The sequence below is a fragment of the Giraffa tippelskirchi genome, chromosome 7 (genome assembly GCF_054371585.1).
Source record: "Giraffa tippelskirchi isolate mGirTip1 chromosome 7, T2T-mGirTip1v1.2.pri, whole genome shotgun sequence".
Classification (NCBI taxonomy): Eukaryota; Metazoa; Chordata; class Mammalia; order Artiodactyla; family Giraffidae; genus Giraffa; species Giraffa tippelskirchi.
The window spans coordinates 132,489,186-132,503,902 of NC_137281.1; the positions used below are offsets into that span (position 1 = coordinate 132,489,186).

Genomic DNA, 14,717 nt, shown 5'->3' on the forward strand with positions numbered 1-14,717 from the left:
GCTTTTTCCAGAAAGAAATTTAAAGTCTGTTTGATGAGATGAACCACCATAAAGAGGGAAACTTAAGGGATACTTATTTTAGAGTTGTATTTGTGATGGCCTAAACTTGGTTGAGATGAAGGACAGAAGGAAACACAGTATCAATCTTGAAACTGTTTATCACTGCCAAAGTGTCTTGGGGTCCTGCCTCACACCAGCCATCTTCATATACCAGGTAGTTACTATGGGATATTTTGGTTTAAAGCTTACAATGATTCAAACACCGTTTGGAACAGGAGAGGGGAATCTCGCTGGACAAAAGGTTTGATATGTAACTTTACCATAACTACCTTATCATCGTGAGATACATAGTGTAGCCAAAGACAGATAAACATCACACTACTCTTCCAGTCACCTTCTGATGCCATTGCCCTGCATAGAATGTCCACGAGAAACCTAATCCCCCTTTGAAGGACAGCAATTTGGCTTTCCATGAAGATTTCTCTAGGGAAGTGATTCTCAAAGTGTGGTCAGGACCAGCAGCAGCATCTAGGAACTTGTTAAAAATGGAAATTCTTGCCCCCATTCCCTGGTGCTGGTGCTAAGTCGCTTCAGTCATGTCCGACTCTGTGCGACCCCACAGATGGCAGTCCACCAGGCTCCGCCGTTCCTGGGATTCTCCAGGCAAGAATACTGGAGTGAGTTGCCATTTCCTTCTCCAGTGCATGAAAGGGAAAAGTGAAAGTGTAGTTGCTCAGTCATGTCTGACTCTTAGCGACCCCATGGACTGTAGCCTACCAGGCTCCTCCGTCCATGGGATTTTCCAGGCAAGAGTACTAGAGTAGGGTGCCATTGCCTTCTCCGCCCCCATTCCCTAGACCTACTGAATCAGAAATCTGCGGTGGAGGTCCCAGTAATTTGTGTTTTAACAAGCATTCCAGGTGATGCTAATGTACACTCAAGTTTGAGAATCATTGGTCCACAGAGGTGTGATGATGCTTGACAATTGATATGAGTATTCCAGCCTGGACATTAGCTTCCTTGTTAGTAGTTTAGAAATTGATAGTCTGTGGTCTCCGGTGATTGTGGCTAGCATGCACCATGATAAATATGCACTGTGAATCTCCAAGAGGAGCTAGTGTATGCAGCCTTTCTTAGACTTATGTGATCATGACCTTTCTTTTTCATGGAGCATCTTCCAAAATAGGTGTTCCAAGGAACTGTCCCTGGGCCTTGAGACCCCACCTAATTCCTGATGCTTTGATATTTTTTGCACCAAAGCAACTTTCTGAATATTTAACCTTCCCAAGAAGATTTTTTCACTATAATGAGGGCTCTTTGAGTATTTCTTACTCTCACAAACTGGAAGTCTGACATTTATACATTACTCTTTCAAATTTACTCATAGAACTGAGATATTCTTCAGGATTTTACTGTTTTTTCTTTCAGAATATCTCTTCCTTCATGGACTCGGTAAGTCAAGATTTGAAATCTTCATTTTACAGATGGAATAGGTGTCAGCTTCCATTTAATTGCAGGTAATAAATATCTAGGACCAATCCCATCCTCAGCTCTCCAGTAGACTATACCTGAATGTCTTTAAAGAACTAATCTAGCTACAGTATACCTGGTTTGATATTATACTTGCAACACAATACCCAGTAAGATTTCTTGCTTTGGTGGTTGAGGTTTGTAAACTTAATTTTACTAAAAATGAAATGAAAGTCACTGTGTTTCTACCTTTGGAGGTGGGGTGCAAGGCAGTGCGTGACTTACACATAGTAAGTTGTGTGTAGTTGCTGTGGGAAGCTGAATTCCCTCTGAAATCCTACAGTCTCCTGGCTATGGTGGTAGAAGATTTTCTGCTCTCTTCCCAGCTCTCTGCAGCTATTACACACCCCTCATCAGCCCAGTCATCTTCTACAAGTTATCTCTACCTCTCAACTGGCCCTGCACCAGTGCAGAGGTGGTTCAGTTGATAATTTGTGTCTGATTCTGTGTGACCCCATGGACTCCAGCCTGCCAGGCTCCTCTATTAGGATTTTCCAAGGCAAGAATACTGGAATGGGTTGCCATTTCCTTCTTCAAGGGATCTTCCTGACCCAGGAATTGAATCCAGGTCTCCTGCCTTGCAGGCAGATTCTTTATCGACTGAGCTACAGGGAAGATCAGACCAGAGGACAAATCCCTTAGGAAAAATTTCTCACTTTATCCCGAGACCTTGACTCCTTCAAACAAACAAACAAGCAAAAATACCTACCCTAGAGCTGTATTATCTGTTTGCAGATGGAGTATTTTCTTCTTCAGAAACTCTATTTCATCATTTATCATTGTAATTTTTGTGTGTAGGTCACTTATCTCAACAAGATTCACTCTGCGAGCATCCCTGACACATTCTTAAAAGTAAGTGGAAGAAATGTTACTCAGTTATTTGAGAAACTGCATAATTGTAGATACTGACCTTTCAAGTCATAAACAAATTATGTCTTTCTTTGAAATATTCTTCTAAGTATGTTCTGGATCAGACACCTCTCCCTCACCCCTTTGGACCCTCTCAATCTCACCTACCAATTATATCCCTAATTTCAGCTGCTGCTATGGTCAGTGACCAGCTTTCTATGAGCGCTGCACATCTTTAGACTGGTGCAGTCTGACAGCTCCTGATTCCTGCCTGTCCTATCCACTTCTCAGCTATCTAGGACTTACCTGTCACCTCTACTATGGGACATCTTCAGACTCACACCCCCCATGTATGTGTAATGCAAAATTTGGGAAATGTGGCAAGCATGCACCAGTGGACTGCCTGGATATTCCTGAGAAGGGGTACCACTGTGTCCTGGGGGCATATTCTCACACTTAACTAGTTGCTGTCACCAGTAGTCAGTATCATATTGCCTCCATATTAGCTCTCCCTTCTTCCTGCTGTGGTTCCTTATCCCACTCTCATCCACCTGGACTGTATGTCCTAATAAAATAATAGTGCAGGGACTTCCCTGGTGGTCTAGTGGCTAAGACTCCATGCTCCCAATGCAGGGGGCCTGGTTCCATCATGGTCAGGGAACTAGATCCCGCATGCAGAAAGTAAAAAAGATCCTCAATGCCACAATGAAGATCGAAGATCCTGAGTGCCACAACTAAGATCTGGAGCAGCTAAATAAATAAATAGAGTATTGAAATTAAAAATAAATAAATAAATAATAGTGCAAAAGCCACTGCTTCTGGCTCTGCTTTCTGGGGAAGCCAGTGTGTTAAAAAACTAAATTATCCATTGATAAATAACATATCTGTGTAATCACAAAAGGCTTAAATCACAGAAGACTTCAAAGGATCACCTCAGTGCTTGAGAGATAGATGGTGAAAATGCATGAATTTTTGAACACTGTTGTTTAAAAATGAGTATTGGGCTATCCATATCTATGCAACAAATTCCAAACTGGTAGCTTCTCTGAGAGAACTAGATTATTTTTTTCATAGGTTATAAGTTAAACTGCTCAGTGTAGTAGGGCTTCTCAAACTTTATGTCTTGAATATGCATATGCACCACCTGGGGGTATTGTTGAAATACAGAATTTGATATAGTAGGTCTGAGGAGGACTTAGAGATTCTGCATTTTTGTAACAAGCTCCCAGGTGAGGTTGATGCTACTGATCCAAGGATCATACTTTTGAGTTGAAACGCTTTACAATACAAGGCCAATTAAATTTATTTGGTTAAGTATTTCAAGTGTATCAAAGACCTTATAAACTAGCACAGTATTTCTTTTCCCTTCTAAAATATTTGTCTTGCTTATAAAAGTAACTGGACAGTACAAAAAAAAAAAAGCAACAAAAGAAAATAAAACAAAAACATTCTTAATTCTGTCTTGAGCACAGATTCTTTTAAGTTTTATTTTTTATCTGCATGTAGGAGTTTGTTGGATTTTCCCTGTCAAACTAGACTAACACTGAGCATATTGTTTCATAACTGACTATATCATTCAGAGTCTAATTGGGAGATAGAAATCTCATATCGAACAGGGAAAATTTAACATCAGGAATTATTAACTGTATCAGAGAATTAGCTCGGTTGGTAAAGAATCTGCCTGCAATGCAGGAGACCTGGGTTTGATCCCTGGGTTGGGAAGATACCCTGGAGAAGGGAAAGGCTACCCACTCCAGTATTCTGGCCTGGAGAATTCCATGGACTACGGTCCATGGGGTCGCAAAGAGTAGGACATGACTGAGTGACTTTCACTTCACCTCACTTCAGAGAATTAAGAGTAATGAGAGAATGAATAGTAAGAAAGTAAGGTGGCGCTAGTGCTAAAGAACCCATCTGCCAGTGAAGAGCGTGGGTTCAATCCCTGGATCAGGAAGACCTCCTGGAGGAGGGCATGGCAACCACTCCAGCATTCGTGCCTGGAGAATCCCACGGACAGGGGAGCCGAGCGGGCTACAGTCCACGGGGTTGCAGAGTCAGACATGACTGAAGCAACTGAGCACAGCACGCACAAACAGGACTCTAAAGAATTCAGCCAGACCCAGCACAAGGAGCAGCACTACCCCGAAGGCTGAGATAGAGTGCCTTCTAGGAAGCAGCACCTCCGTCCCGAGATCCAGACCTCCCTGGAAAGGGCTTGGATCCCTGGATGGCAAAGAACTTCATGAAATGCTGGGTTGGAAGAACTTACTAGAAATATGGCTTCTGGGGGCACTGGGGAGACCTGTCCACAGGGAATTGCTATACTTCAGAACTCACTGCCAACAGTGCCAGAGAAGCTTCACAGGGAGGTGCTGCACTGGTAGCAATCCACCATGAAGCTGCCCGAGGCATATGGATGGGAGCTTCTGGGCACCGAGGGCTGCTGCACGCTGCTGGGAGAAGTTACCTGCACTGCAAGAGCTGGCCAAGCTGAGCACACTGGAACACGAAGAGAACCCCCTTTCCCCCAGGGTCCCTCCAGTGCTCTGTACTAACAAAGCTGAACACCGGGCCTGCTGGCAAAGGGAGAAACTTATAGGACCCAACTCCTTTATAACAGAGCAGACAATGAAGGTAGATTCGCAGCTGCAAGGCAATAAATGGATAACTGGAACAGCTACTTTAAAAATCTTATTTTTTTTTTTTTTTAGTTTATTTAGACTACTGTTTTAGGTTGGGCTCCCTAGAAAACAAATTTTTAAATTTGTGTAGAGGTGGGGTACATCTCCTCTGAGGAGATCAGGGTTGCAGAAGGGTGGAGGGTTTAAATGATAATGAGTTTTGAAGCTGTAGTGACACTTCAGAGTTATTCTACAGTGACCAAGGGAGGCAGACCTTTGTGCTCCCCTGGTGACCAGTCACTGAATGTGGGCAGCACTAGGGGAGGGCTGTAACCTGGAGTGAAGCCTTTCTCTTTTGTCAAGGACAGTTCCTACAGAAGAACTGAGCTATGAGCTTCAGCCAACACTCCTGGCAGCTGAAAAAAAAAGTTGGAGTCTGATCTTACAACAAATACAAAATTCAACTCACTATGGATTAAAGGCCTAAATTTAAGAGCTAAAACTATAAAATGCTTAGAAGAAAACATAGGTGAACTCTTCATAACATTGGATTTAGCCATGATTTCTTGGATACGATACCAAAAGCACAGGCAACAAGTGAAAATATAGATAAACTGCACTATGTCAAAATTAAAAACCTTTGTGTATCAAAAGTTATTATCAACAAGAGTGATAAAGTAGCCCACGGAATGGGACAAAATCCTTGCAAATTATACACCTGAAAAGGGGTTAACATGCTGAATGTATAAAGAATTCCCACAGCTCAACAACAATGAAGCAAATAACCTAATTAAGACATGGGCAAAGGAAATGAACAGACATTTCTCCAAAGAAGATATACCAATGGCCAATAAGCACATGAAAAGATGCTCAACATCACTAATCATTAGGGAAGTGCAAATCAAAACCACAAGAGATAGCAGTTCTTATCCAGTAGGGTGGCTGTTATTTAAACCAAAACAAAAACAGAAAATAGCAAGTGCTGGCAAGAATGTAGAAAAATTGGAATGCTTTTGCATTGTGCAAAGGAAGGTAAAATGGTGCAGTCACTGTGGAAAACAATATGACAGCTTCTTGAAAAATTAAACACAAAATTACTGTATTACCATACAATCCAGCAATTCCCTTTTGCATTTCTACCCAAAAGAGTTGGAAGGAGAGACTTGAATAGATATTTGCACACCTGATACAATAGATATAAACACACATTTGTAACAGCACTGTTATTTATTATTATAATTGTTATTGTTATTATTTTTTAACTACATTATTTACAATAGCTAAAAAATGGAAATAATGCAAGGGTCCATTGATGGATGAATGGATAAACAAACCATGGTATATACATACAATGGAATACTATTCATCCTTAAAATAAATTCTGGCATATGCTACAACATGAATTACCCTTAAAGGCATGCCAAGTGAAAAAAGCCAGTCACAAAAGGATAAATATTGCCTTTAGTCTATTTATAATAATTATATAAATTCAAGTCATATATGTTATTCCACTTAAAAGGGAAACATATTATGGATCTCACTGTATGTGTCTTATATACTCTTCCCTGGCTATTTTTTGATATGGAATAACTATTCAACTCATCTTGTTACAAGTACTAGATTATTGTCTTATATGATAAACTAAATTTCTACAGTTAGTAAACTCAAAGTACCTTCTAATTCTCTGCTAACACTAGTGGGAAGAGTTTCCAATAGAAAATATAATCTGCTGAGTTCCATGCTTTCAATTTCCAGAAGATCTATTGTGGACTTTCTCATTTCTTCCTGAAAATGTAAATTACATATTTAAAAAGTTAAGACGTTAAAATAATGAGATTGATTTCCTAAACAATGCCCACAAATGTTTTCAGACATCAAAATATGCTTTTCAGTAAACATCTTTTACTGTCATTTTTATTTGGAATAGAAAGTGGGAAATAATTGTTCTCCAGTCAGATTTTAAGGTATCTTTCTTCATTTATCTTTTAATTTCTTCTACTCAGAAATTATTTTTTCGCTGTGTGTGTGTTCTTTTTTAGGAAAGACTTCTAAAAAAAGAGTGACATTGAGAAAAATCTCCTTAATAAACTGGAAAATGACTGTAAAAGCATGCTTAGGTATAAAAAGAATGATAGTTTTCTTATATCTACCTAAAAATCCAAACAAATAGTCAGGTCGGGATATACACATGGGACTATTTTTAAAAAAGGACAAACATTAAAAAAACTGATAATCTGATACTGGAAAAAACAGATAAATTGTTTCAAATAAATGGTGGTAGTGGGTATAGTTCTTTATGATCTGAAAAATTGCCATTATATTTTATGAATAATAAAAAGCAAGTTGCCTAACTGTATATTTAGTATGATCATTTTTCTGGTTAAAAATAAAATTCAATACAGGCATCATCTATATCCTGAAAATAGGAAAGACATCTATCAAAGAGTTAATTATTATTATTTTAGGGTGGGATCATGATGTTTTTTTATACTTTCTTCCTTTTGCTTGTCTATTTTTCCCTAACTTTTCCAGAGTAAACACATAATGCTTTTATAATAGTGAAAATGTTACGGTAAAAAATGAGAGTATTTATCTCTATTTAAGGGATTTCACAGCTCATATGGTATATGGAGACATGCTAGATACTTTAATAAGCCAAAATAAATACTTTGAACCTTTCAAATCCTGGAGAAAGACTTAACTTTTTAATAAAAGAACAAAATGAGGAAAAGGTTTCCACAAGATCACAATGCAGTACCACGCACACAAACTCTCAGTGTTTACATATATATACTTAATTTACTGGGATTATAAAATCGAATTCTGTAGTATACATGTACAACTACATATAATTTCATAAAAATATAAAGTAATGAGATTAACTTTTTTCAGCAATCTGTAGACTCGACTCATTTATTTTACAGCCATATTTCTACATTTTTAGATATTTGATATGTAGGAGATCCTTACTCAATATTTTTAAATCAAATGGGATGTCACCTTTCTGAAATATCATCCAGGGCCAGGGCCAAATAGAGAGACATGGTTGTGACACTTCAAAAGGAAAGTCTTTAAATATTACTTTGATGGGGCCAAGTTAGCATAACTGAAAGAGAACCTGTTTGCTTTCATTGAAAAGCACTGTCTATGTTAATGGAGTAAGTCCTGAATAATCTTTCACCAGTTTTGTGAGGAATTGCTTATAGAGACTTGGGAAAATTGGCACTATGCATGCAGTTTATCCCAGAGGTTGTTTGCTGGTTTTAAGGAATGTTCACATATTCATGGCACGTGACTCACTCTTAACTGAGCTCTGTTATCACCAGGGTCTCTTCTCTTGAGCAGTCTTGCCCTCCTGCATAGCACAGGTCCTTAACTCAGTGCTCTGCCTGGGAAACTGGGCAGCAATCCACGGCTGATCCACACTGGTGCAAATGTTAGTAAACTGAGAGAAATTTTCATTCAGGGCAAATATTTTCCTTATTCATCTACTGAAGTACCTTGAACAGAATTGGTGCTAAATTAAAGTTTGATGAAGAAATAAGTGGAAGATTGAAAAAGTAGCTCTTATAGGTAATACAATACCAATTTCTTAACAGCGATAGCAACGTCCTTAAGAAAGTTCTTAGCTTCTTCATTGCATTTAAAATAGTCACTTTGCAGTGATTGTTCTAAAAAAAAAATCAGAAAATTAAGATCTCTTACTTATCTATCCAAATCCTATTTAACCCTTAGAGGTCCAGCTCAAATGCTTAATCAGTTGAAAATTACATCTTCTAACTCTTAATTTTTATAGTAAATAATATGAATTTCTTTTGTACTTATTATTTCTTATTTTACAGTGTACAAATTTAGGGATATACTTCATGTTTCTTGAGGCCAATCTCCTCTTAAGTTTCCACCTTTGTATAACTCACGGTAGAAAGAAGGAATCTGTATAGTATAGGACAAACAATTCAATAATTCAATAAATATTTTATGAAAGGGATAAATATAACATGCCCATAATGTGGGCTTAAGAAAGTCTTCGTATATATATTTGTATGTATACCTATGCTGCTGCTGCTACTGAGTCACTTTAGTCATGTCTGACTCTTTGCGACCCCATGGACTGTAGCCTGCCAGGCTCCTCCATCCATGGGGATTCTCCAGGCAAGAGTACTGGAGTGGCTTGCCATCCCCTCCTCATCTCATGTGTGTGTATATATATATATATATATATATATCCTAAATGTAATATTTTTTATAAAAAACCACTTAATTCTTTAAAAATCCATCATGTCATTTTCACTTCTGTGCCAGTATTTTGATCATGGGGTGAGAGTAAATATTTGTGAAACTGGTAGGTGTGAGTCAGATAAGAGTTTTTAACCCCTTTCATTCGCTGCCATATGAAAGATATCACCTTTCTCTCATATATTGTAAGATGAAAACACATGAGAAGAGAGGTTTGGAAAATGTTTGCAAAAGTAAGGAAGATAAGATACATGCAGACAGAGGAGAAGGAAAAGAAAAAAGGAAGAAGAGAGACAACAGAGGAAACTCCACTCACCTTGGCTCTGTCACCATTGCATTATACAGATTCTGTCTAAACAGATTCCAGGCCTGCATCCTCATGAGCGGCATGAGTTTGATAGGCTTAATTTTTCACATGTTTGTATTATCTCAATTGATTCTTATAACTCCATGATGCTTCCCATTTCACAAGTGAGAAATCTAAGACTTTTGAGGTTATGTGATGTGCTTTAGGTGACAGAGCCTATCACTGATTGAGTCTGGATTCAGACACAAGGGGTGTGACTCCAGAGTCCATGCCCTGAGTGTCCATCCTCACCTCCCAGAAGAAATGCTATTTTCTGCCCTCCGTTCCAGGGAACTTGGATTCTCTTAATGGACTAAGTTCTCAAACCGAGTGAAAATCAGTTCCTGAGGTTCCAAGCAAGTGTGTGTTAGAGAGGGACAGGCATGCTTGGCTTGCTGTTGCTGTTGTTCAGTTGCTAAGTCATGTCTGAATCTTTGTGACCCCATGGACTGCAGCACGCCAGACTTCCTGTCCTTCATTATCTCCTTTCAATTCTTCTATGGAATGAATGAGTACAAGCGTGTTCCCACTTGCAAATGGACTGAATAGCTACATATTTTATAACTCACACTCGGGGCAAGAAAGCATAATGAAGCTTTCTCCTATGACATTTTCTGACGGTCCAGAAATTGTTAGCAGAAAAAGTATTTGTGCCTAATGCACAGTTCCTTGCCTTAGGCAACAGGAGCTTCTTGAACACTCCCTTTCTGATTTACCTGTTAAATTCTCCAGTTTGCCATGACTAAGTGTTGGAGAAAGTTAACTTGCTAAGAAAAAGCAAGAAAGAGACAAACTGAAATTAAATACATAGCTTAAATGCAGTTGGGCATTCTAATTACAAGGAAATGGCAATAGCCTGGGAGTTCAGGATTTGTCTGGGATTTGTCACCAGCTACTAGTGTGAGCTGAGCCCTGGTCCCACTCTGTCGCCCTTCTCTCCCACAAGGAGCTGGAGAAGGTTCCCTCTAGGGTTTCCGCTTCACGCTATGTAAGCACCACTTCCGAGAAGATGTCCCTCCGAGAGCCCACGGGCCGCTCACCCACAACAAGGAGCTGCTCAAGAGCGGCAGTCGCGACCGAGGAGCCCAGTGTGGAGGGGAAGGTACATAATTCCAGGGAGGGGCCAGTGGAGACAGCGGCCACCGGCAGCGCTTTCTCGCTGGCTAACCCCAGCTCCGGGGACCAGGAGCTCAGAGCTATCTTACGGCTCTTGCTCATCGTCGACCAGGCCAGAGGCAAGGACTGCCGGTTGCTACAGGCAACGAGGACGCCGAGGCAGTGCGCCAGCTCGTGGCTCTCCCCTGGGGTGGGTGCCTAGCCAGTTTCTCTAACTTTATCCACAATAATTAAGGGATCCTGTAGCTATGAGACCCTTTTTAGCCGTCATTTCCTCTTTGCATTTCCGTTTCCCTAGTTCAGGCCTTGTAGCTCAACACTTGTGTGCTTCTCACGGACCGGGGACCGGGGGAATCCTGACCATGTTTGAGCGCATTTCTGAGCTAAGTACTTAAGGGAGGAGCTTTATGTACAGCTCCCTTAATGTTCACAATGGCTATGTAAGGAAAGTTCTTTTATAATCTCCACTTAAACAGACAAAGAAACTGAGGCAGGGATGACTAAGTGAATTGCCCAGGGTCACAAGAGAATCATTTTGGGTTTAAGTGAAGCCTGTGTAAATCTTTCCATTTTGCTACAAAATCCATCACTATATTCTTCAAGACCTTTCCCAGGAGACCTTCTACCCTGAGCACATTTTACCTTGAATCAGTGAATTTCTTCTGCTTTCTCATCAAAGTGCGAGCTCTTTCAAGGCAGAGATATTATTAATCTTTCTCTGCTTCTCTAAAATCCAGCCCTGCAACAGGCTCAGATTGAGAGTAACTGTTAGTTCCTCTTTACTCTGGCTGGTTAGAGAGCAGCAAAGATGATTTAACCCCCTCCTTCCTCACTTTTCTTTACAGATTGAAATTGAAATCATAGTGAAAATAACATGACAACAACTATCTTGTTGAATGCAACTATCTTGCAGGCATTGTCCTACTTTACCTACAGTATCCTGTTTAACCCTCATAACCATCCTTTGGGGGTAGGTGTTATTCCCCACTTTGCATATGAGGACACAGAGTATACGTATGTCCTGTATCATTGTGCTATACTGCCTTGGAGAGGACACAGTATATCAACAGCAGAACTAGTTCTAGAATCCAGGCCTCCTTCCTCCATGGAGAACCATATCCTGGCCTCCCTCCTGGGTCTTTTCTTCTGCAAGATTTGACATTCAGATCTATCCCTGCCCTTCTGTGCTTTTCTCTGTGTGGCAGGGGGAGGATGTCTAGAAACCACATTCCTCAAACACACTTGTTGGCTGCTTGCAGACACTGCTGGGAGATTAGCTGGCAGAGAAGCCATTCTATTCATCCTCTGGAGTGTCAGTTTCAGGCCACCACAATCGACTGTGTTCCCAGCAGCTTTGGTGACTCCAGAGGTGGCAAGAGTGGGAATCAGTACCTCTAGCAGTCTCTAGCTGCTTATCAGTCAGTGGAGGTATGTGGGCATGGTCCAGGTTTGTGGCAGCTTTCTGGTCTCTGGGATCTCCTTTATGTTCCTTCCCTTTGGTTTCTGTAGCCCTTGTAGCAAATTTCCTGTGGTAAATTCCTCTGCTTGAACTATCCTGACTGGACCACCCTAAGCCAACCTTTTTGCTGTCACCAGAATATTCTTCCTACTCATCATTTCATTTGGATCACATTATTCTCCACTGTCTATGAGTGAGGCCAATCCCTGAGGGGGCATTGCATACCTTTGTAATTACAAAAGACAGTGAAGCGTTTTATTATTATTATTATTAAAAAAAAACTTTTTAAAAAAGAAAATACACAAAACTTAAAATAGTTGAGAGTCTAAAGAAGCATTCTTATCCTTCAGCAGCCATAGATGGTGTTCACGGGGCCAGAAGGCAGGCCCTACTTCTCTCATGTTTTTCTCTGATGACATAAACGGATACTTCTCTCTTCCAGTCAATATTTTTCAGGCAGACTTTAACTCAGGAGCAGAACAGCATGTTAAAATACCCCAGTCCCATGCTAACAATTATTTTTTTAGTTATGATAAGCAAGTTTGCTTCTGTTTCCCCTGTTGTTGACAGGGTCAGGAGGAGAACCCAGCTGCTGCATGAGTTTGATCCCTAACTTGCACAGGAGTGTTGATGATCCTGTATTCAGGCATATTTGCAGTTCCTACAGTATTTGAGGTTTATATGGTATTTGATGATGACATGCTCTTGTTCCTGCCTCTGCATAAATCTAGTACCTCTAGGGAAAGCCTCAACTTCTTGGTTGTATTTCTAGACCATGGGTTAGACCAGGTCAAGGTCCCAGTCTTGGTTAAACATCTCATGTATAAGAAGTGGTTGCATGTTTCAGTGCTTTGCTCTGCTCAGCATTTAAAGATCTCTGATGGTCCAATACTGGACCATGCTCAAAACCTCCTAAGAAGTAAGAGTTCAAGAAAATAGAGTCTCTGTCTTCCTCACTCTGACCCTAATGATACCAAATACAGGGACTAATATGGGTACATACTGTTCATGGGGTTCTCATGGCAAGAATACTGGAGTGGTTTGCATTCCCTCCTCCAGTGGACCATGCTTTGTCAGAAATCTTCACTATGACCCATCCATTTTGGGTGGCCCTGCACAGCATGGCTCATAGCTTCATTGAATTATGCAAGCCCTTTGCCATGACAAGGCTGTGATCCATGAAGGGGTATGTGCCCATATTAGGTCCATATAGTTAAAGCTATGGTTTTTCCAGTAGTCATGGACAGTTGTGAGAGTTGGGCCATAAAGAAGAAGGCTTAACACCAAAGAATTGATGTTTTTGATCTGTGGTGTTGGAGAAGACTCTTGAGAGTCTCTTGGAGATCAAAGGAGATCAAACCAGTCAGTCATAAAGGAAATCAGTCCTGGATCTTCATTGGAAGGACTGATGCTGAAGCTGAAACTCCAATACTTTGGCCACCTGATGTGAAGAGCTGACTCATTTGAAAGGACCCTGATGTAGGGAAAGATTGAGGGCAGGAGGAGAAGGGGACAACAGAGGATGAGATGGTTGGATGGTATCACTGACTCAATGGACATGAGTTTGAGCAAGCTCTGGGAGATGGTGAAGGACAGGGAAGCCTGGCGTGCTGCAGTCCATGGGGTTGCAAAGAGCCAGACATAAATTAGCGACTGAATAACAACAATATGGGCACAGGGCCCTGTCTGCCCATCATGGTTCGTCAGTAGGATTTATCTTAATGCCCTGCCACCTTTTTGCATGTTGTGTTTCACCTTCAGGCTTATTGCTTTATGGTCACAGATGGCTACTGCAACCCCAGACATCATGCCCTTGTACAAAGTGGGAAGGAGTGGAAAGGGTTCACCTGTGGAAGCCCCTCTCCCCTTCCATCAGGGAAGGAAATCTGGCCAGCGTCCTACACACTTCCTTTTTATGTCTCAATGGCCAGCACTAGATCACAAGGCTGCCCATCAAAGGGAGGTTAGGACAAGGGGTATCTGGATTTCCAGCTTCTGTGGAGGTGGCAGGAGAGAAGAGGCTTCAAAACAGCTGGACAGTTACCCGAGGAATGTCAGACACACATACATTCTCCAAACTAACCCCAACATTAGGTCCAAACTAACCCCAACATTAGGTCCAAACAGCTGGCTGGGTGGGTCTTTCCTAGGGGTGGTGAAGGAATCAGTGAAGCTTCTAGCATTGAATAGAAAGGGGGGCTTGCTCCTTGCCCATTGGTACCAGTAGGATTTCCCCCAGTTAAGCTTTCATATTGGCTTTGTATTGGCTTTATGCCTAGTCTGCAAGATGGTTGCATGTTAGGCAAAGATTCCATAACCCTTGGGCTTTGCATAGCTTCTAAAGTACCTGTCTTGTGATCAGGCTGCAATTCTCAGCTACAGTGACTCTATCACAGTCATTTGTGGTGAAATGGCAGGAAGAGCGTGTCTCCTAGGTAATGCCAGATGGTTAGAGAAGCAAACAGATGGGATTAGCATCCCTGATGGAGTTATGCCAAATAAGGACAGCAGAGCGAAGGGCAGACCATGTCACTGTTCATAACAACACCTTATAAGGGCC

At 41.0% G+C, this 14,717-nt stretch overlaps 1 protein-coding gene across 11 annotated transcripts in view; it reads right to left on the reverse strand.

Moving 5' to 3' along the window:
• The window catches only part of CCDC175 (coiled-coil domain containing 175), a 72,225-nt gene extending 61,406 nt beyond the window's left edge, over positions 1-10,819 (reverse strand). For 4 of the 11 annotated variants that reach the window (XM_081509691.1, XM_081509692.1, XM_081509693.1 and 1 more), the window contains exons 1-4: positions 10,623-10,819; positions 8,501-8,671; positions 6,674-6,785; positions 2,240-2,375 (exon numbers count right to left, since the gene is read on the reverse strand). In XM_081509691.1, the coding sequence (XP_081365817.1) occupies positions 2,240-2,375; positions 6,674-6,785; positions 8,501-8,638 (386 nt within the window). In that variant the 5' untranslated portion in view covers positions 8,639-8,671; positions 10,623-10,819. Of the gene's footprint in view, positions 1-2,239; positions 3,130-6,673; positions 6,786-8,300; positions 8,672-9,552 lie in introns of all 11 variants that reach the window. The other 7 variants (XM_081509687.1, XM_081509689.1, XM_081509694.1 and 4 more) reach the window with 5 other exon arrangements.
• Positions 10,820-14,717: the final 3,898 nt, after the last annotated feature.